The 20720-nt window shown below is 39.1% G+C and overlaps 1 protein-coding gene across 4 annotated transcripts in view; it reads right to left on the bottom strand.

Annotated features, from left to right (window-relative positions):
• tet3 (tet methylcytosine dioxygenase 3) overlaps positions 1-20720 on the bottom strand; it is a 344617-nt gene that overhangs the window by 108847 nt on the left and 215050 nt on the right. For all 4 annotated transcript variants that reach the window (XM_060856636.1, XM_060856639.1, XM_060856638.1 and 1 more), the window contains one exon: positions 16089-18864. In XM_060856636.1, the coding sequence (XP_060712619.1) occupies positions 16089-18864 (2776 nt within the window). The remainder of the gene's footprint in view (positions 1-16088; positions 18865-20720) is intronic.

The following is a 20720-nucleotide window of genomic DNA, read 5'->3' as shown; positions in this document are numbered from 1 at the left end:
TTAATCAAAACCAGTCACTTTTTAAAGAAGAAATATCAATAATCCCAGTTATTTAGTGAACAAGTGAGCCAACAAAGATTCCATGTATTTGAATAAATAATTTTGACTGTGCAAGATAAAAAAACACTCTAAATACTATCTTGGGTCAGCATATATACTTTAAAACTCACAATCAACAGAAGTTTGAGATGAACGAATAGGTCAATAAAATCCAGCCTACCTTAATCTTGATCAATTATAAACTAGAAGTTACACACAATGACCCAGTACAACTAAGATCTATCTTACAAATTGGCTGGGCCGTCCAGTCAGCATATATATTTTTGCAGTCGCAAGGTCCTTTAAAACTCTTTGCTCTTCATGAAGAATTTCACTTTCTTGTAAGTGACTTCATTCCCAGCTTACAGCAATCGAGGTGGCATAGATCCATTAATGTTCTCTTCAAAGTAACAAAAACATCTGAATAAACTGTTTGCCTATTTTCAGCATCTGGATTTGGTCTCCGTTTCCTTAGCCTTCCTTCAGGACACAATGGGGATTTGAAACCAATAGCTCGATGTCCTTTTGTATAGTTTCATCCAGTTTCAGTTTTGGCTTTTAATCTAATTTTCAGTCTTAGTTTCTTTGGAACTTTCAGCTTCCCTTTTCATTAGGGTATTTCTCAAAAGAAAGGGTCAATCATCCCATATTTGAATGAGAATGGGATGGTTGAACATGGAAGTTAATTAGATGACAATCTACTGCCTCACTTTTGCTAAAATCCAGCCTACCACCATCTTGGCAATTCTTTGAAACACAGAATATAAGAACATAAGAATTAGAAGGAGGAATAGATCACTTGCTCCCATGAGCCTGTTCATCAGGCACTAAGATTGTGGCCACTTTGCAGATGAGAAACCTGATCCAGCCTACCTTGCATATTGGGTTACAGAACTACAAAGGTCAACAACTTTTTAAAAAAGAAAGTCCTCCTTGTCTCTCTCTTGAATGGGAGACTTAAATGGTAAAACAATTCCTTTATCACTGGAATCAATGTAGTGAATCTTCTCGGAACTCTCTCCAAGGAAAATATATCCCATCAATAATGTGACAAAAATTGCACTGTATGCATGGTTTCAGTAATGTGGCCTATGTCAAAATGCAATCTTGGAACTGCATAGTTTTCTTTGCAGCAGCCATGGCCTTCCTTGTGGTACTGAAGACCACAAGAGCTGTTGGCCTCTGGTTGGAAACTCGCAGCAAATGACATCTCTATCCCTAGGGACTTGATTTGAAGGGAAAATCAATCATGTACCTGACTGACTTGCAAGTTGGCCGGCTTTCCCAAAAAAAGTGGGGATCCCTTGAAGTCTCCAACCAGAAGATAGGACCCTGATACCTCCACAAGACTCTGCCCCATTTTACTTGCCTAATTCAGCGTCTGGAAACATGGACAAAGAATCCAGACTCAAAAGTTTATTAATTTCTCATTTGTATTAGATATCTGTGAAATAAAAAAAAAACTTATCAATAGAAGTGATAATGAAGCAGTTGGATTGTTCAGCTGGATCCAACTAGCTCACTGAGATTCTGGAGGGAAGGAAAACAACAGCTGGTTTTTGCATGACTTCAGACCCACACAGCATGGTTGATTTTTAATAGCCTTTTGGAAAGTCACAGCAAATAATCCTTTCTGTGATCCAGCCAGATCTTGTGACAATAATTCAACCAGTTGTCATCAAAATCTATTCAAATCTCAGCCATTTGGACTTCATCACATGAAGATGAGGGATCAGTCAAAGGGAACTACAATGATAAAAAGCAGCATTGCTCTGAATGGGGGAACAGGCATTAAAGGAGATTGACAGCTTCCTTCCCATCAATGTTATTTTCTTCTGTGAGGACTTGCAGGGCTTGTGTGCAGCAACTCCTTCCAAAACTGGATGTGGCGGTGGCATGCTGACTCTCGGAGTGGCTGCGTAGCTCTTCAGCTGAGAGGTTACGCTGGTTCACATACTGATTCAGTAAATTGGTAACTGCAGAACTGTCACAAAGCATTATAAGCAAAGGCTAGATAATTTGAAATTTGAAGATAAGACCATAAGACATAGGAGTGGAAGTAAGGTCATTCAGTCCATCGAGTTCACTCTGCCATTCAATCATGGCAGATGGACATTTCAGTGCCACTTACCCGCATTCTCCCAGTATTCCTCAATTCCTTGCGAGATTAAGAATTTATCAATCTCTGCCTTGAAGACATATAGTGTGCCAGCCTCCACTGCGCTGAATTCCACAGGCCCACCACTCTCTAACTGAAGAAATGTTTCCTCATTTCCAGTCTAAATTGACCCGCTCTAATTCTAAGGCTGTGCCCACGAGTCCTCATTTCCCCGTCTGACATAAACAAATTCCCAATGTCCACCCTTTCAAAGGCATGCATTACTTTATAAGTTTCTATTAGATCTCCCCTCAACCTTCTTAACTCTAATGAATACATTCCCAGAATCCTCAACCATTCACCATACGGTAGGCCCACCGTTCCAGGGATCATCCATGTGAATCTCCACTGGGCACACTCCAGTGCCAGTATGTCCTTCCTGATGTGTGGGGCTCAAAACTGCACACAGTATTCCAAATGGGGCCTAACAAGAGTTTTTACATTCCAACCCTCTTGAGATAAATGACAACATTACATTTGCTTTCTTAACTATGGACTCAACCTGTAAGTCAACCTTTAGAGAATCCTGGACTAGCACTCCCAGATCCCTTTGTACTTGACGAATTTTCTCACCATTTAGAAAATAGTCCATGCCTGTACTCTTATTTCCAAAGTGCAAGACCTCGTACTTGCTCACATTGAATTTCATCAACCATTTCTTGGATCACACTGCTAAACTGACTAAATCATTCTGCAGCCTCCCCACCTCCTCAGAACTACCTGCCTGTCTGTCTAACTTCTTATCATCAGCAAACTTTGCCAGAGTGCCCCCAGTCTCTTCATCCAGATCATTAATATATAAAGTGAATAGCTGTGGCCCCAACACTGAACCCTGTGGGACACCACTTGTCACTAGCTGCCATTTCGAAAAAGAACCTTTTATCCCAACTCTCTGCCTTCTGTCATACAGCCATTCCTCAATCCATGCCAGTAGCTCACCATGAACACCATGGGCCCTCACTTTACTCAGCAGCCTCCCGTGAAACACCTAATCAAAGGTCTTTTGGAAAGCTAGGTAGTTAACATCCACTGGGTTTCCCTGGTCTAACCTACTCGTTACCTCTTCAAAGAATTCTAACAGGTTTGTCAGGCACGACATTCTCTTACTAAATCCATGCTGACTTGTTCTAATCCGACCCTGCACTTTCAAGAATTTAGAAATGTCATCCTTAACGATGGATTCTAGAATTTTACCTCCAACCTTCCTGAGGTATTGGGCATAGTGGCTCAGTAGTTAGCACTGCTGCCTCACAGCACCAGGGTCCCAGGTTCAATTCCAGCCTCAAGTGACTGTTTATGTGGAGTTTGCACATTCTCCCTGTGTCTGCGTGAGTTTCCTCCAGGTGCTCCGGTTTCCTCTCACAATCCAAAGATATAGAGGTCAAGTGAATTGGCCATGCTAAATTGCCCATAGTGTTATTTGCATTAGTCAGAGGGAAATGGGTCTGGGTGGGTTACTCTCCGGAGGGTCGGTATGGACTGGTTAGGTCAAAGGGTCTGTTTGACTTGGGAATCTAATCTAAAAAAAACCGAGGTTAGGCTAATCGGCCCATAGTTTTCCATCTTTTTTCTAGATCCTTTCTTGAACAAGGGGATTACAACAGCGATTTTCCAATCATCTGGGACTTGCCCTGACTCCAGTGATTTTTGGAAAGATTACAGCCAATGCCTCTACTATTTCTTCAGTCACCTCCCTCAGAACTCTAGGATGTAGCCCATCGAGGCCAGATTTATCAATTTTTAGATCTTTTAGCTTTTCTAGCACTTTCTCTTTTGTAACTGCTACCATACTCAACTCTGCCCCTTGACACTACTTAATTGTTGGGATCTTACTCATGTCTTCTGATGTGAAGACTGATGCAAAGTACTTATTAATTTCTTCAGCTATTTCCTAATCTCCCATCACTAGCCTCCCTGTATAATGTGGAGCGGCCCAATTTCTACTTTTGCCTCTTGTTTGTTTCCTATGTATTGAAAGAATACTATCATTTCTAATATTACTGGCGAGCTTACCTTCATATTTGATCCTCTCCTTCCTTATTTCTCTTTTTGTTATTCTCTGTTTGTTTTTGTAGTCTTCCCAATCTTCTGAATTCCCAGTTCTCTTGGCCACTTTATAGGATCTCTCTTTTTGTTTAATACATTTCCTGAATTCCTTTGTCAGCCATGGCTGTGTCATTCCCAACACCACCCCCCACCCCCCGATAATCTTTCTTTTCTTTGGGATGAACTCTGTACCGTGTCCTCCATTACATCCAGAAACTCCAGCCATTGTTGCTCTACTGTCTTCCCCACTAGGCTCTGCTTCCAGTCGATTTTTGTCAGTTCCTCTCTCATGCCCTTGTAATTAGCTTTATTTAACTGTAACACCATTACACCTGATTTTGCCTTCTCTCTTTCAAACTGTAGACTAAACTCTACTATATTAAGTGTTCCCTTACTTTAAGTTCTTTTATAAAGTCTGGCTCATTACATAGCACGAAGTCCAGAATAGCCTACTCCATTGTGGGCTCTATCATAAGCTGTTCCAAAATGCCAGCCTGTAAGCATTCCATGAAATCTCGTTCTTTGGATCCACCGGCAACATTATTCACCCAGGCCATTTGCATAGTGAAGTCCCCCATGATCACCCTGTCCTTGCCTTTCTGACATGCCCCATCTATTTCCTGGATATATTTTGCGTCCCTGGTCCTGGCCACTGCTGGGAGGTCTGTACCTAACTCCCATTATGGTTTTCTCCCTTTGTGGTTCCTCAACTCCACCCACACAGATTCCATATCATCTGACCCTCCGTCATTTAGTGCCATAGATTTAATTTCATTCTTAATTAACAAGGTAACCCTGCCCACCTTCCTGTCTTTTTGGTAAGTTGTAAATCCTTCGATGTTTAACTGCCAGCCCTGAACCCCCTGCAACGTCTTTGTGATGCCTACCACAGCAATCATTCATGATGATTTGTGCTATTAATTCATCTACTTTATTACAAATACTATGAGCATTCAGATAAAGCACCTTAATGCCAATTTTCTTATACTCATGGGTTCCATCACCTCTTGTAATATGTCCTAAGTTATCCTTTCTTTTTCCTTCATTCCTAATCTGCCTCAAACTTATGACCTGCACACAAACTAACCTGCTGCTTATCTTTATACTTGACTCCACACTCCCTGTTGCTTTCCCTTTTCCCCCAACTCACAAGTTTAAAGTCCTAGTGACCACCCTATTTATCCTTTTCGCCAGAACACTGGTTCCGCATTGGTTCAGGTGGAGACCATCCATCAGCACAGATCACCCCGGTTCCAAAACATACCAATGCCCCATGAAATGGAATCCCTCTTTCCCACACCAATCTCTTAACCATATTTGACTTCCCTAATTTTCTTATCCCTATGCAATTAACATACGGCTTGGCCAGGTATTATGACCCTTGAGGACCTCTTCTTCAATTTCCTTCCTAGTGCTTGACTCCCCAAACAGGTCATCCTTCCTAGCCTTGCCCATGTCGTTTGTGCCAGTATGGACCACAACAACTGAAGCCTCTCCCTCCTGCTTCAATACCCTTTCAAGTTGGTCAGAGATGTCCTGTACCCTGGCCCCAGTCAGGCAACACACCATGCAGAATTTATGATCTGGCTTCAAAGTTTATTATCTGTCCCCTTAATTATAGAATCCCCTATAACAATTACTTGTCATGACCTCAATAAGATTTATTTTTCCTAGGGAAGAGTCATAAAGAAGTGGGAATGGTAGAAGGAAGGGAAATTTAAGTGGAAAGTAATATCAAGATAGCTATGATGGGAGTGGCAGAGTCATGTGAGAAAGCAAGATTGAGTGTGTGATCAGACCATGATAATTAATAATGGAGAGAGACAGTCACTGAGGAAAGAATTCAGAAGGGAAAGCAAGATGAGCTGAGTTGTGGTTGAAATCACTTAGGTAGAACAATTGCTGGATGAGAGCAGAGGTTATATATCAGTCTCTGATGAAGTATTTATTCCCAATAATTTATATATTTGCTAAGCTTTATTGAAACGGCTGTATTGATTCTGAGACTTGTACATGAAGACAAGCCAAATGTTGGTGCCCGTGGAAGGTATCGCTGCTAATAAATTTAAAAATAGAAATGACAAAGTGCCATTTCTCAACTGCCAAAATTGAGAATCAAGAATTGATGAAGAGAAACTAATTTAATCCATTTTTCATTATTGTTAAAATACTTTTGACAATCAGTAAACAATACAATTGAAAATGAATTTATTCTGCAGTTGTCAGGAAGTCAAAAACTGGAGACAGAAATTACCATTCTGTCGCTATAACTGTAGGTAAGATATGCACTTTGGTTCATTAATTGATGAGGCAGAGTTCCAGAGTTGCACAACTCTCTAAGGGAAGAAAAGACTCATCTACATCCAAAAAGAGCAATTCCCAATTTCGGAATACTACCCTCAGGTGTGAACTCAGCTGTACATCCTTTCCACATTCCCATTGTCAAGACCATTCAGGATCTTACGCATTTCAATTAAGTCATCTCTCAACTCTTTTGAACTCCAGTGGAAACAAGACTGGACTTTGCAAATTATCCTCAGAAGTCAACTTAGTTTAATACCTGGAATGACAAAGTTATCTTCCTCAGAACTACCTCCATTGGACTTACATCGTTCTCGAAATATAGAGATCAAAACTTTGCACAGTATTTGAGATGAAGTCTCACCCATGCCTTTTTTTAAACTGAAGAATAAAATTCTTATTTCGATTCAATTTCTTTTATAATAAAGAATAGCATCCCATTAGCCCTCTTGATTAAGTGCTGTATCTATATGCTATCTTATTGCGACTCATGCATTACAACCCCTAAAACCCTTTGCTCCTCAGAATTCCATAGGTGTCCATTTAAATGCTGCTTTTTTTTTTAAAATAGCTTCCCTACAAAATGAAAAGTTCATATCTTCCCTCATTATTTTCTATCTGCCAAATGTTTTGTCCACTCAACTGAACCTTATCTTTTGACAACTTCCTTAATATCAAAGAGAAATTGCTACAGAAACTCAACAGGTCTAGCAGCATCTGTGGAGAGAGAGAGAAAGCTAAATGTTTTGGTGTCTGGTATGATTGTTATTCAGAATCTATTTATGTATATTCTGTTTTGTATCAGCCAGCCGATCTTCCATCCATGCTAACATGTTAACCCTGCACCCTGAGCGTTCATTTTCCACAATAAACTTAACCAATGCCTCTGGAAGTATTTTACACAAAATGGCTGCCCTTTCTCCACAATGTAAGTTATGGCTTGAAATAACTCCCTTCATGAAACCATGGTGAGTCTTCCTAATTACCTTGAGATTTTGTAAGTGTGCATCTATAATCTCTTCAGCGTTCAATTTGAACACCTTGCCTATAACAGTTGTCAAGCAAACTGGTCAATAATTTCCTGTTTTCATCCCTTCTTCAATAGGGAGTTATGATTTGCTGTTTTCAGTTAGATGGAACCTTTCCTGAATCTAAGGATTTGTGAAAAATTAACAACACATCCACTGCCTCATTAAGAAGTTCTTTTAAGAACACAGGATGAAGTCTATTTGGCCAAAAGCCTTTTCCAGCTCCCAGCTCTATCAGTTTCCTTCATATCCTTGTTATTGTAATGTTGCTAGGTTCTTGTTTCGATTGAGAGATATACTTCAAATGTTTTTTTGTATCCTCTGCCATGAAGACAGAAGCAAAAATATTTGAACACTTCATCTGCCATTTCTGTGTTATCTATCAACTCCTTATTCTTCTTCTCTGGAGGACGAATGTTCTCTTTACCCAATCTTTTTCCTTGAAAATTCCCAGAGAAATTTTGTTCTCGGTTTTTTTTTACATTCCTCTTATATTCTAATGAACCAATTAGTCATGCTCTGCTGTTCTTTATATTCTGACCAATAAACTGTCCTGCCACTGATATTTTATGTCATCATATGATTTTTCTTCATGCTTTCATGCCTTTCCAAAGTTCCTTAGTTAATAATGACTGGTGGTTCCTCCCTTTTGAAGTTTTCTTCACTGTAGAAATATACAATGTCTGCCATTCTGTCCAGTGATCTATTATCCAAGCCCATTATAGAATGCCAGTTTACTTTAACTAACTCAATTTTCATGTCCACAAAGTAGTTTTTTTTTTAAGTAGTGAATACTAGTCTTGGATTCCGTCTTCTCTGTTTCAAACCGGATGTAAAATCCAATCACATTGTGGGGCAATTATAGGGGTGTCATAAATGTGATGATGATGAATTAATTCTGTGACATTGCACAATACCAAGTCTAACATAACCAGCTACTTGGCCAATTCCAAAACATGTAACCTTATGAAAAATTCTTGTAAGAAATATTCTATGAACTCCCCATCCAAGCTAAGACTCGCAAGTTGATTTTATTTCCAGTTTATACGTAAATTAAACTCACTCATGATTACTGCCATTCCTTTATTACAAACACCCAATATTTCTTCTTGAATATTTTGTCCCACATTGTGGTTTACTGTTAGGAAATCTGCAGACCACTCCTAGTAGTGACTTCATTCCTTAACACTTACTCATCTCCATCCAAATTGATTCTATGTTCTGATTTACTGAACCAAGTTCATCTCTAATTATTGCATAAGCATTATTTTTTTCACCAGAGCTCCCCTGCACTGTTAGCTCACTTCATATTTTTCTTTAATGTCATATTCAAATCAACAATAGGACCCAACCCTTTCTATCCCGAAGTCATGTTTCTGAATGGTGATCAGATCTATCAATTGTTTCCTTTGTTGTGCCGAGTCAGATACAGAGCCTTTAGATGGTCTTTTTTGATGTTTGCAACATCTACCTTCTTGTTTTTTTTTTCTTTCTCACGTTTACCGCTTGATGAGTTGTCATCTTTGCCTTGCTGGTGATGTTGTTTTAACAGGCTTGGAGAGCTTTCTTCTTCTTGTCAATGAGATCTTGATAATATGTTTGTTCTTGTTGAACCAGCCTTGGTGTCTCCTAGTTTTGTCGCAGGATGAGATGATGGCTGTGTTTGGCTCTTTACAGCTTTCCGCCACTCCATTAAAATGAATGATTTGAAGATTTTGTTAAAGACATTGTTAGAAGTTCATTAGCTAGCTTGATCTTGAAGGTGCTCACGCTGAATTTTATTTTGAACTATTTTTTCATCTTCAGCTGCTTTTGGTGTGATTTGAAGGACATGGAATAATGGATGAGCCAGTGGTCTGTCCAGCAGTTATCTGCACACCTCATTGTTTTGTCCTCAGGAACAAAAGACAAATGAGATTTATCATGTGCCATTGCTTTGATTGTGGATGCTGCAAGAAATGGTGAACTTGTCTTTTTGGAGGAACAGTGTGTCAGTGATAACCAGCTGGCATTCCACATTGATGAGTGGGAGAATTACTTTGGAATTCTGACAGTACTTACTGATGGTAAGCTGAGAGAAGCCTTTGAGATCAAGACAGGAGTCAAGCAGGGATGTATTATCACTCCCACCCATTTCCCCATCTTTATCATTACAATTCTTCATATTGTCAAGCATGAGCTTTTCAAGTGGCATGGACATTGACTCTAGGACAGAAAACGTTTCAAACTCAACCCGTTGAAATCCAAGAAGAAAATGCTAATGACATCACTCATGGAACTTCAATATGTAGATGACAATGTCATTTTTGCTCTCTCGAAAGAGAATCTTAACATCTTCATGGAAACATACTGAAGAATTAGTGCCAGCCTCAATCTCAAGAAAGCTCAAGTCCTTTATCAACCTCTCTTAGGGGACATTTTGGTCTATCCCTACATTAAGATCAACTGAAAAATCTTCCCAAACATCGAACATTTCCCCTATCCAAGGAGCTCACTCTTATCTGAGGCCAACACTAATGCATCCAAATCACGAGTGACACATTTGATGCCAAAAGATGAGAGTTTTTGATGACCGCACCATCCATACTTGTACCATGATCCTTGTTTATAAGGCAATCATTCTTCTGTATGGCTTCAAAGCTTGGATTACATACAGATGCCCCCCAAGGCCCTGATGTAATACCATCAATGCGGCTTCAGATAGATTCTGTACATCAGCTGAGAGGAGATACAATCATCAGTGTCCTTGAAGGAGCCAATAGCACCAGCACTGAAGCTATGATCATCCAAAATTAACTCCACTAGGCTGGCCACATATTTAGGGGTGCCCGAGTTCTGACTACCAAAGCGAATCTTCTTTTTGTTGTGAATGTTCTCAAGAAGCGTCACTGAACCCGAAACTTGATCTCTGATTTCTCTCCACAGTTGCTGCCAGATCTGCTGAAATGTTTTAGCATGTTTGTGTTTTTCTTTCCAGTCTTCTTTATCCAGCTTAAGGAAGGCTCACAAACAAGAAGTGGACCAAGGCAGTGCTTCAAAACTCCATGAAAGCTTATCTTAAGAAATGCAAACTCAATGTCAACACTTAGTATATCCTCATTCAGAAAAAAACAACTAGGAGCAATCTCCGAGGATTTAATTCTTCAAGACTACCCATCAGTAAAAGAAGTACAAAAAGGAAACCTGAGAAAGGAGTGCCAGCAATCTCAAGGCCAAAGGCCAATTCCATCTCCAGGAAACACTTGCCGAATGTGTGGTCAGAGATGAGACTGTAGGATCAGGATCAGGATCATCAGCCACACAAAAACCCATAGAATATATGACCAGTGGCATGAAATTTCCCAGTTGGACAATTGTACTAATTAGTGAATGATTGCTGATGACTACCATCTTTATGCGTTTTTTTAATGATACCATTTTGTTTTTTATGGAAACTGTATTAAAACTTAAGAATAGGAAAGAAAGATCTTTACCACTTACCAGAGACACTCTCTTTGTCCTGTTGCAGAGCAGGATTCATTTCCAGTCATCTACAATTAATCTAGCTCTGTCTTGGACTGCCTACCTCGAGATCCTCACTTTGCCCACTCTGTCAGTGTTGCTGACTGCATGTGTCAGGGTCCTCACTACATCCACTCCTCTATACCATGTTAGGGACACCATGTTCAAATTTATAAAACACTTTAGCATTGAATTGGATGATTGGTTATGAGAAGTGTGGTTCAGCTACAGTCAATTTCATAGGATGTGGCAAGAATTGACGGCAAAGTTTTTAATACATAATAAGATTCAGCCCCAGTGGTTTTGAGCTTCCCACCTATCAACGAGAATATGACGGTTGTTGGTAGTGAAGTAGTCTGAGGAGTTAGAGGTAATGGAGTTTTCCAAGAAGTGGTGGATTTGGGTATCATCACCATATTCATATTGCTGTCTATAAGTCTGAGGATGATGCTTCGAAGAGGTGAAATCTGAATGAAGGTGAGGTCAAAGATACATCCTTGTGAATTCCCAAAGTATTCGTCTACAAAAGGGAAGAGGAGTTGCTGATCAAGACATTGTGGTTGCAATTAGATTGGTAACAGTGGAGCCAAATGAGGATAGTTACCTTTGAAGTGGCGATGCAGGACAGGCGTTGGTCAAGAATGATTTGTCCACTTTGTGAAAAGTTGCAGTATCAGCAAGGGGGATGAGAATGATACACCATTGATACCGTCCCTATTATTATTAGTTAGAGGTAGTTGGTATTGTGTCATGGCTAAATTCTGATTAGACAATTTTTGATGGAGTGTGAAAATGAGAAATGAATTGAAAGGCAAAAATACATTCAAGGACTTGAGAGGTTTAATGAAGTAGAAGATGGTGTGGTAGTATACAAGGATAGGGATTGAAGAGGTTTTTTGAGGACGGAGGATTACAGTTCTCTTGGAAGACAGGATAATCGTGAAGGAAAGTAAACCATTGCCATTGTAACCAGTTTTGGGACCTATGAAAATGGGTGCTCATCAATTCATGTGAATTGAGGAAAGAGAGCAGGAGATGTATCTCATGAATCTCATTGGAACAATTACGAGAGAAAGTGACTTAGAAACTAAAGAGGGATTAGATTCAAGGGTAAGTCAATGGCAGGTACCAGAAGAGGGAGCTTTATTTTAAATAATAAGTGAAAATAGTGGAGATAGGAGAGACAGCTGAATGGATAGTCTCAATCTGGTGACTCAGAAAGGCAAATAAATATATCAGCTTCTCAAATCAGATGCTGACTTTGGGAATAGAGGGAGTGGGGAAAGTTTAAGGAGATGCTTGGCAATGGGCAAAATACATTATCATTGCTCCCCTGGATAGTGGGCAGTTTTAAACAGAGATGAACGAGGTCAGACAGTGTTGATAAAAGTCAATGAGATTTTGCAATAAATAGTGAAACAAATTCAACCACAAATTAATTATAGGTTATTAATCCTAATCCCCAACATTTAAATTTACTGCCGTATAAAAAGAATCTTCAAAATCCTGGCAAGAATTAGTTGCTACAATACATGATAGGTATCAGAATGTGGGAAGGGTCACTAACATGTTGCATTGCTTTTCTTTGTTCTTGTGTCTTCTTCTCTCATGGCTAACAAAGCATACATTGTTACTGTGAGTCACATCATTCTATTTTTGAAATCTGCATATCTTTTCTAATCTTATTCTAGATAAGGCAAAGAGTGATCAGCCAGACCTATATCATCCAAGCATAGCAATAGTTCACACAGTCAATCATGTCCACCCTGCCATGCATTTTAGACTCACTTAAGAGAAAGTGATGAAATTGGTTTAGTGACAGAAAACAAAGGGTGATTATTCACAGGTGCATTTACAACTGGAAGACTATTCTTGGTGAGGTTCTGCAGGTTCAGGACGAGGTTTACATTTTCCTTGGTATATACATATGTGCAAGTTTACAGATGCTGCTGCAAAGATTGGTCATGTGGTTGATAGCGAGAAACAAAGTTGTAGATTGCAGGAAGACATCAATGGATTTAGTCGGTGTGCAGAGAAGTGACAATAGGAACTCAATGCAAGCAGGTGTGAGTTAATCCATTTGAGGAACGTTTCCTATCACTAAATCAATTTTGTATCCAAATTATTACTGGCCCTTTCATTCCATCAACTCTAACTTTTCTCATATGTCAATTGTGTGGCAGTGTATCAAAATGCCTTCTGGGAGTCCACATATACCACATCAGTCTGATTAACTCGCAGTGTTACCTCATGGAAAAACTCCACTGAGTTAGTTAAACATGACTTTACCTCAAGACATGCGTGCTGGCTATCCTTAATTAACCTACATTTGTCAATATGGTGATTAATTTTGTCTCAAATTATTATTTCTCCAAATTATCCAAACAGTGACATTGAACTGACTGGTATAGTTGCATTGTATTTTCATATTCCTTTGCTTTGCTTACTTGCTTTATCACTGTTCCTCTAAACCATTTCTCCCACTGTTAGAAGGAAGGTGAGACACAAAGTTAATATTAAGACAGCATACTTTTGTGGGCAGAATGGCATACTTGGGAGGTCAAAACTACAATTCAACAATACTTAGTTTTGACAAATTTCGATTGCAGTTCTCATCAGAAGGAAGGCTTGTGTTACACTGAAAATTGCAGGTGCTGTTCATGAAGTTCTATGTAAGAAAGAAACTCCTTGCAATGATCTCCACAAAAATCGCTGAAAAAAGACTCATTTTGTCAACACCTTTGTCTTAACACTCATCCAAACAATTTTTATGAAATGCCAAAGAAAGGGGAAACAACATTTATCCTTTGAGAGGACAATCCTAATTGATTAGCAAGTTAATTCCGATTGATAAAATATTAATGTGGAGAATGGACCAGTTAATAATGACAGACAGTTCCATGCCAAACTTCATGTTTAAATTTTAAACCAAGCCAGTTGATTGTAATTAGTCAATGCATTGCCCTGAGAAATGAACCAGAGAGTCACTGTCATTTGCTTTGTCAAGTTAAAAACATGTATACATACTGTTTTATTGCCTGCAAAACACAAGGCCCTGTGTCAGGATTAATATATGCAACTTCTCGTACATATAAGTGCACCACACTATGAGTCTGACACAGAACTGTTTCACAAATGTCCAATTACATATAGTGTTGTAAGTTTTGCAAGCATAAGTTGGTTGGTTAAGAATGGCAAAAAAAACCAAGAAAAGAGAAATTTCTTCACATAGTGAGTGGTGAACCTGGGGAATTCTTCATCATAGAAAGTGGTTGAGGCCAAAATATTGAATGATTCCAAGAAGGAGTTGGATATAGTTTTTGGGGCGACAGTGATAAGTTATGAGAAGACAATGACAGAGGTACTGAGTTGGATGATCCCATTGAAGGGTGGAGCAGGCTAGGAGGAGTGAATGACCTGCTTTGGCCCCAATATGGTTTGTTATTAAGATTTTGGCATATCAGATTAATGTAAACTAACCGTGAATAAAAACAAGACTGAAGTTCACTGTCTTTTGGGAGTAGGATGTGCAGGCGATGGGATCTTGCATAAAAAGTGTTTTTTTTTCAGGTTTTGAGTTGGATTTAAGACCAAGCTGCAAAATAAATTGTAATACTGACTGATGTATTTTTTTGATGGGTGACAGGAGACAAATTATTTCAAATTGATGAAGGCCCCTCCGCCAATTCCACATTCCAGCAACCCACCTTGAACCCTCATGGAATCTTTTAATAAACTCACTCACAAAATGTTCTTTGTTCTGTTATTTTGCACAATAAAAGCTTTTCAAAATATTACAGAAACACAGAGCATGGTAGTTGTGACGGTGATGGAATTTTCTGATGTTTCACTGTCTTCTTTGAAATGTCTGTGTGAACCAAATAAGCAGTTATGCAGTTATAGAGATGTACAGCATGGAAACAGACCCTTTGGTCCAACTCGTCCATGCCGATCAGTATCCCAACCCAATCTTGTCCCACTTGTCAGCACCCAGCCCATATCCCTCCAAACCTTTCCTATTCATAAACCCATCCAGATGCCTTTTAATGTTATAATTGTACCAGCCTCCACCACTTCTTCCGACAGCTCATTCCAGACATGCACCCCACCCTCTGCGTGAAAAGGTTGCCCCTTAGGTCCCTTTTATATCTTTCCCCTCTCGCCCTAAACCTATGCCCCTCTAGTTCTGGACTCCCCCACCTCAGGGAAAAGACTTTATCTATTTACCCTATCCAGGCTCCTCATGATTTTATAAACGTCTATAAGGTCAACCCTCAGCCTCTGACGCTCGAGGGAAAACAGCCCTAGGCTGCTCAATCTCTCCCTTTAGCTGAAACCCTCCAACCCTGGCAACATCCTTGTAAATCTTTTCTGAACCCTTTCAAGTTTCACAACATCCTTCTGATTGGAAGGAGACCAGAACTGCACGCCATATTCCAAAAGTGGCCTAATCAATGTCCCATACGGTAATTAATAATTAATAAAATTGAAACTTTGAGCATTTTGCATTACTGCAGAATCAGAGGCAAATGGTGCTTCTCATAATTTATTATGACCTAAAAGTGTGACCAACCACTGTGTCATTTATATCGGCCATCACCTTATATTCAGAGTGTATTTGTATATCTTGTATCCAATTTGTCAATCACCAAAACATTGACTAAAAGGCAGAAATTGTTGGATTCTGTGGTTGAAGAGGTTAGAGCATCTTTTTAATGGTAAAGCATCAGAAGCACAGGGAAACGTACGTATTTGAGTGTAGATTTGAACAGTGATAGGCAATATGCAATTATCTACTTTCTCATGTTCAGCACATTTTCTGTCACATAACATAAGGAAAAGAAAATGCAGCTCAGCTAGTATAATGTCACTCAGACAGAGATTAATACATTCCAGCAGAATTCCCAAATCAGTACTGCCACCCACCTCCCTTATTTCCTTACCTATCGTTTCTAAACTTATTGTACTTAAACTTCTTTTATAAAATGAAGCAAGGTGATCCTTTTGAAACTTACCAACACAGTCACATGATGGAAATTCCATTTGGGCTTTTTTTGATGGGGTATCCAGCAAGCTTTTAGTTGGGGTATCCAAATATTTCAAAGGAGATTCCAAAAAACCAGTGAGGGAAGGGGTGAGTGGTGTACTTTTTGTGGGTGTGCCTTCTGAAGATCCATCGATATTTTCTCCAGAGTAAACTGTCGACAATACTGTAATAGCACCAGAGCTTTCAACTTTCATGTGTTTTGAGTATCCAGTCAAAAAAGTGTCATTACAACATTTTGTATTATCCTGCAAAGTGGAATTGGTTTTGTTGTTTATATTGGTCAGTTTGCGCTCATGTTGTTCATGAGAAGGACTTTTCCCAGAAAACAATATTTGATTACTCTGGTGTGAATCACCAGATTGACTGAGAAATGAAAGCTGAGAGCCAGTGGAAAGTATCTGGTTTTGATTTGGTTCTCCCTGAGATGCTGAGTTATTCTGAGGAGTAAACTGGAATTGCTGTGATGTTGAGCCTGGTTCAAATTCAGCTTCAAATTGTTTTAAGAGTTCCTCAATTTTTTCTTCAAAAGAGCGAGGACTGTGTCCTGATACATCATTTTGTTGTATTTGAATAGGCATGGAGACTGAATTAGTATGTGAATCTTTATCATCAGCACATCTGGCAAGGATGTTCTTCAATGGAGTTGATTGTGGATATTTTTCAATGTTTTCATTAGACAAGAAAGAATCTAGTTGAGATCTGTATATTTCCTTTGACACTGACCTGTTAAAGGTGGGACTCTCCTGAGTAATTGCTGACTCACTGTGATCTGGTTGCTTCTGCTGAGAAACTTCAGAAGTTGGTTGAAGTGCTATCTGTTTCGGCTGTTCCTTAAGAAGATCCTGTTGTGGTAGTAACTGTGCTTCATTTTCCCCTGTTCCATAATTATTTTGTATTTTTTCCACTTGCTGGAATCCATCCAAGACCTGTTTCTGTTGTGGTAATGAATGATGCTGTAGACTTTGTTGTAATTTCTTTTGTTGTATTTGTTGAAGTTGAAGCAAGAAAAGTTGCTGTTGAATATTTTGCGTCTTTTGAAGCTGAGTTTCTTTACGCTGCTTATATGTTGACTGTAATTTCTTCTTTTCGTGTACCGGTTTCTTTTGCTTCTGCCTTTTTAGATGTGGCTGATGTTGTGACCACCATTTTTGCTGCTCATGGAGATGGTTCTGTTTTTGACAGTGCACTTGAAACAGGTTGCGTTTATGATGTAGATGTTGTTGTAATGCTGCCTGTGTTTTTTGATGTTTACTTCTTTGATGCATATCTATTTGTTGCATGGACTGAGATGACTGTTGTTCAGTCTGCATTCCATAAAACTCAATTCCAGATACCAAGTTGGAGAATGGCATTGATAAATTTTGTTGGGTTTTTATGCCTGCATCTTCATGCATAATTAAGCTAGGCATTTTAAACAATGATACAGGGTGTTTGTTACTATTGTTAATGTCTAATAGCTGCTTTAATTCAGTCATAGGGTCATTTATTGAAGTAACTGGCTGATGAGCATTGAACACTGGCATGTTTCCTTCAGCACTGACTGTATTCCTCCTCTGAGCAGAGACTTCGTCAGTTTGTTTTATAGTTGATATTGAATTTGTAAAGTTATTAAATGGATCTGGTAATGTTTTCATGGCTGGAATGTAGTGAGCTTCAATCTGTGCTGTTTTCTTTCGATGTTCCCACTGAGTTTGCACTTGAGAATGTAATTCTGGAAACATTTGCTGACCAGGATGTTCTTGTAGAGAAGGATGCCTATTCTTCTGCTGATGATTGAGGTCTTCTTGCATGCCCTGAATGGCATCAGAAGATGCAGACAACGGAACATTATTTTCCTCAATGGAACCAGATGAGGCATCACCAATTTGAGAGGTGCTGTTGATCTGTGATGAAGCTTCTGACAATGGCTGTGGAAGTGTTGATGACAGTTGTGTAAGGGCTTCAATGGCAATTGCTGTCTGAAGACTTATGTTTTTCTCTTTTGCAATGGTTAACGCACTCTGAGAATATTGAGGAACATCAGAGGAATCAAAAATAGATGCTTCCTCCAAAACAGGCAAATGATTCGGTAAAGCACCATTTTCCACAGGCATATCACTGATTTTATCAGGGATTTGTGAAGTCCTATTATGTTCTTCATTAAGAACAGCTTTTATTTTTTTCTCAAGCCATTCTAGATAATCTGGGCATTCTGGCCCATCACAATTGCAATTTGGTGGTTTCTTCCCATGTTTTTTTGCAAGGGTCCATGCAGTGGTCAAAGTGCCCAAATCATTATTTGGAGGACAATCATCATTCATATTCACTGCGTCACTGCTGTTATTAATCTCTAGTTTACATTTCTCTGAAAGGTTAATTCTGTGTAAAGGCTGAGAGTTTTCTGCTGGTGAGTTATATGAAGGTATGCTTACGACTGTTTCAGGGAGTACAGTTAACTTTCTAGCATCATCCAGGATGACAGTATCCGCAGTAGTAATCAGATCTTCCTTGACATGGTTCCTAACTTGGTTCAGTATTGGAGTTGTTCCTCGATTGTTGTTTCCATTGGGGTGTTGAGGGAGTCTCTGGTTATCCATCCATTCACTTGATTCCACATCAATCGTATGTCCATCTTGATTACATACTCCATTCACCAGACTTGGTGCCATTTCTAATCTTAACCTGCTTTCACCAACATGGTTGGTTGACCCCTCTTCCATTTGGTCTGTTCGGGGGCCATCCACTGTGCTCCTTTCTGAACCTGTCTATAGAAAATGAATTGAATAGGTTAAAACAATAGCATATTGTTTTGAATCTGTATTTGCATGTATTCAAGTATATACCAAAAAGTGGTATAAAATGTATATCATTTATATTACAGGCTTTCATTAATGAGTTGGTCAAACACAGTTTGCTGCCTCAAACTGCACACTAAGTTAGTTTTGGTCAACATGCTTTCATGTCCACAGGCATCTAAAGAATTTACCACAGCATCCAGAGGTAATTCTAACTCGTGTTACATAGTTGCTTTAATAGTCATTTTTTTTTAATTCACTCAAGGGACATGGGCATCGGTGGCTGGTCAGCATTTATTGCTCAACCCCAGTTGCCCTTGTGAAGTTGATAGTGAGCTGGCTTGAACTGCTGCAGAACTGCAATCAAGCCAACTTAGCTGATGCTTACAACGTAACTGTGCCTGGGTATTCAAATTTAATCAAGCTTCAAGGAAGGTTGTTTGAAACATAGCTTTGTGTTTCTTTTGAACCAAATATATTATTTGTACATGTTCTCATCAATCTATACTCTGCAATTGAATGTTAACTATTCTCCTGAAGTGAGATTTAACTGACCTTCAAAGACACATCAGAATGAAATGAGTATGTTCTTTCTCAAAATTAACTACTTTGTGCCTTAATGTTAGACACAAAATCTTAGCTATCAAGTAAGCTGTGTCGACATTAAGTGTGCTCGCAGTAAGCCGATTGGATTAAGCTCCAACCAACCCCTTAAGAGCTCACGAGTGGGTTTCTCAGCTTATCAATTGCTGAGACACTGAAGTTCTGCTCCACCAGATGATGTTGGCAAATTAGAAGTTGGCGGTCTCTGGAACCTGAGGAGTGAGACTGGAGATGTAGGCTGCACCAACTACAAGGGAGAGTGTCTCTTTTAGCAGCCACCTGATTCACTCAGTATCCTTGGCCCCTATTTCCCCAGATTTGGGGCAAATAAAGCACCCCCCCTAAAACCAAGCAGGTCAGCAACCCTAGTTTCCATGTTGGGAAGGTACCTACTTTTCTCACTGGAAAAGCAGGTAATCAAACTGTTGGGTGGTTGAGGCCTTTAAACATCTGTTAATTGATCACTTTAGGGCTTTGATTGGGTATAAATCAACAAGCTTCCTGCTCAGAACTAAATTGCCAAGGTGGCCTGATTACTTACCCATCTGTCTGCTACTTCTGAGGAGGAGAAAACATGGGAAATTTTTTTAAAAAAACAAATAACCTTCTATGCTGATATTTTATTACATTGTTATAAAATCCAGCAATCCTCAAATCTATCCAAGTGATATCATCAATCTTCGTTTCAAACAATCCGTGACTGAAATTTGAATATTGTTCATTTAAAAAACCCTTGAGGAATGGCAACAAGAGCAAAACATTAATATCTAAATTGTGTTAAAGATTAAAGTTAAATTCTGAACTCTGTATAGTTTTGAAATCAAAACTTTCAAAATTGATGAAAATAAGTGATATTTTGCTTAATACAGTGAATTAAAGTTAAAGTGAAGACTGCTGGTGCTACTTGATGGGAACCCATACCATCCAAACGAGTGTTTGCTCTCCGTGCTGTGCCAAGTCAGCTGGTCATTGCAATATTTTTGCACTAAAATGACAATATTCTTGTAATTTAAAAACAATATTTTCAAAGCCAATTAAAAGCAATTTAATTTCAAGGAAAGGATTGTGCGGGATATTCAGAAAGAATTTGGGAAACACTCCCTGTTTTGGTTACTGGTACTGAAGAACTAAAATTAGATTGAAAATAGATACATTTATACAGGACTAGATTTGGTCCCATTTGGTCGGTCATGTAGTTTAGATTAGAGTGGATTCCCTACAGT

The sequence above is a fragment of the Hemiscyllium ocellatum genome, chromosome 48, assembly GCF_020745735.1.
Source record: "Hemiscyllium ocellatum isolate sHemOce1 chromosome 48, sHemOce1.pat.X.cur, whole genome shotgun sequence".
Taxonomy (NCBI): domain Eukaryota; kingdom Metazoa; phylum Chordata; class Chondrichthyes; order Orectolobiformes; family Hemiscylliidae; genus Hemiscyllium; species Hemiscyllium ocellatum.
This window is presented reverse-complemented; position numbering and strand designations above follow the sequence as displayed.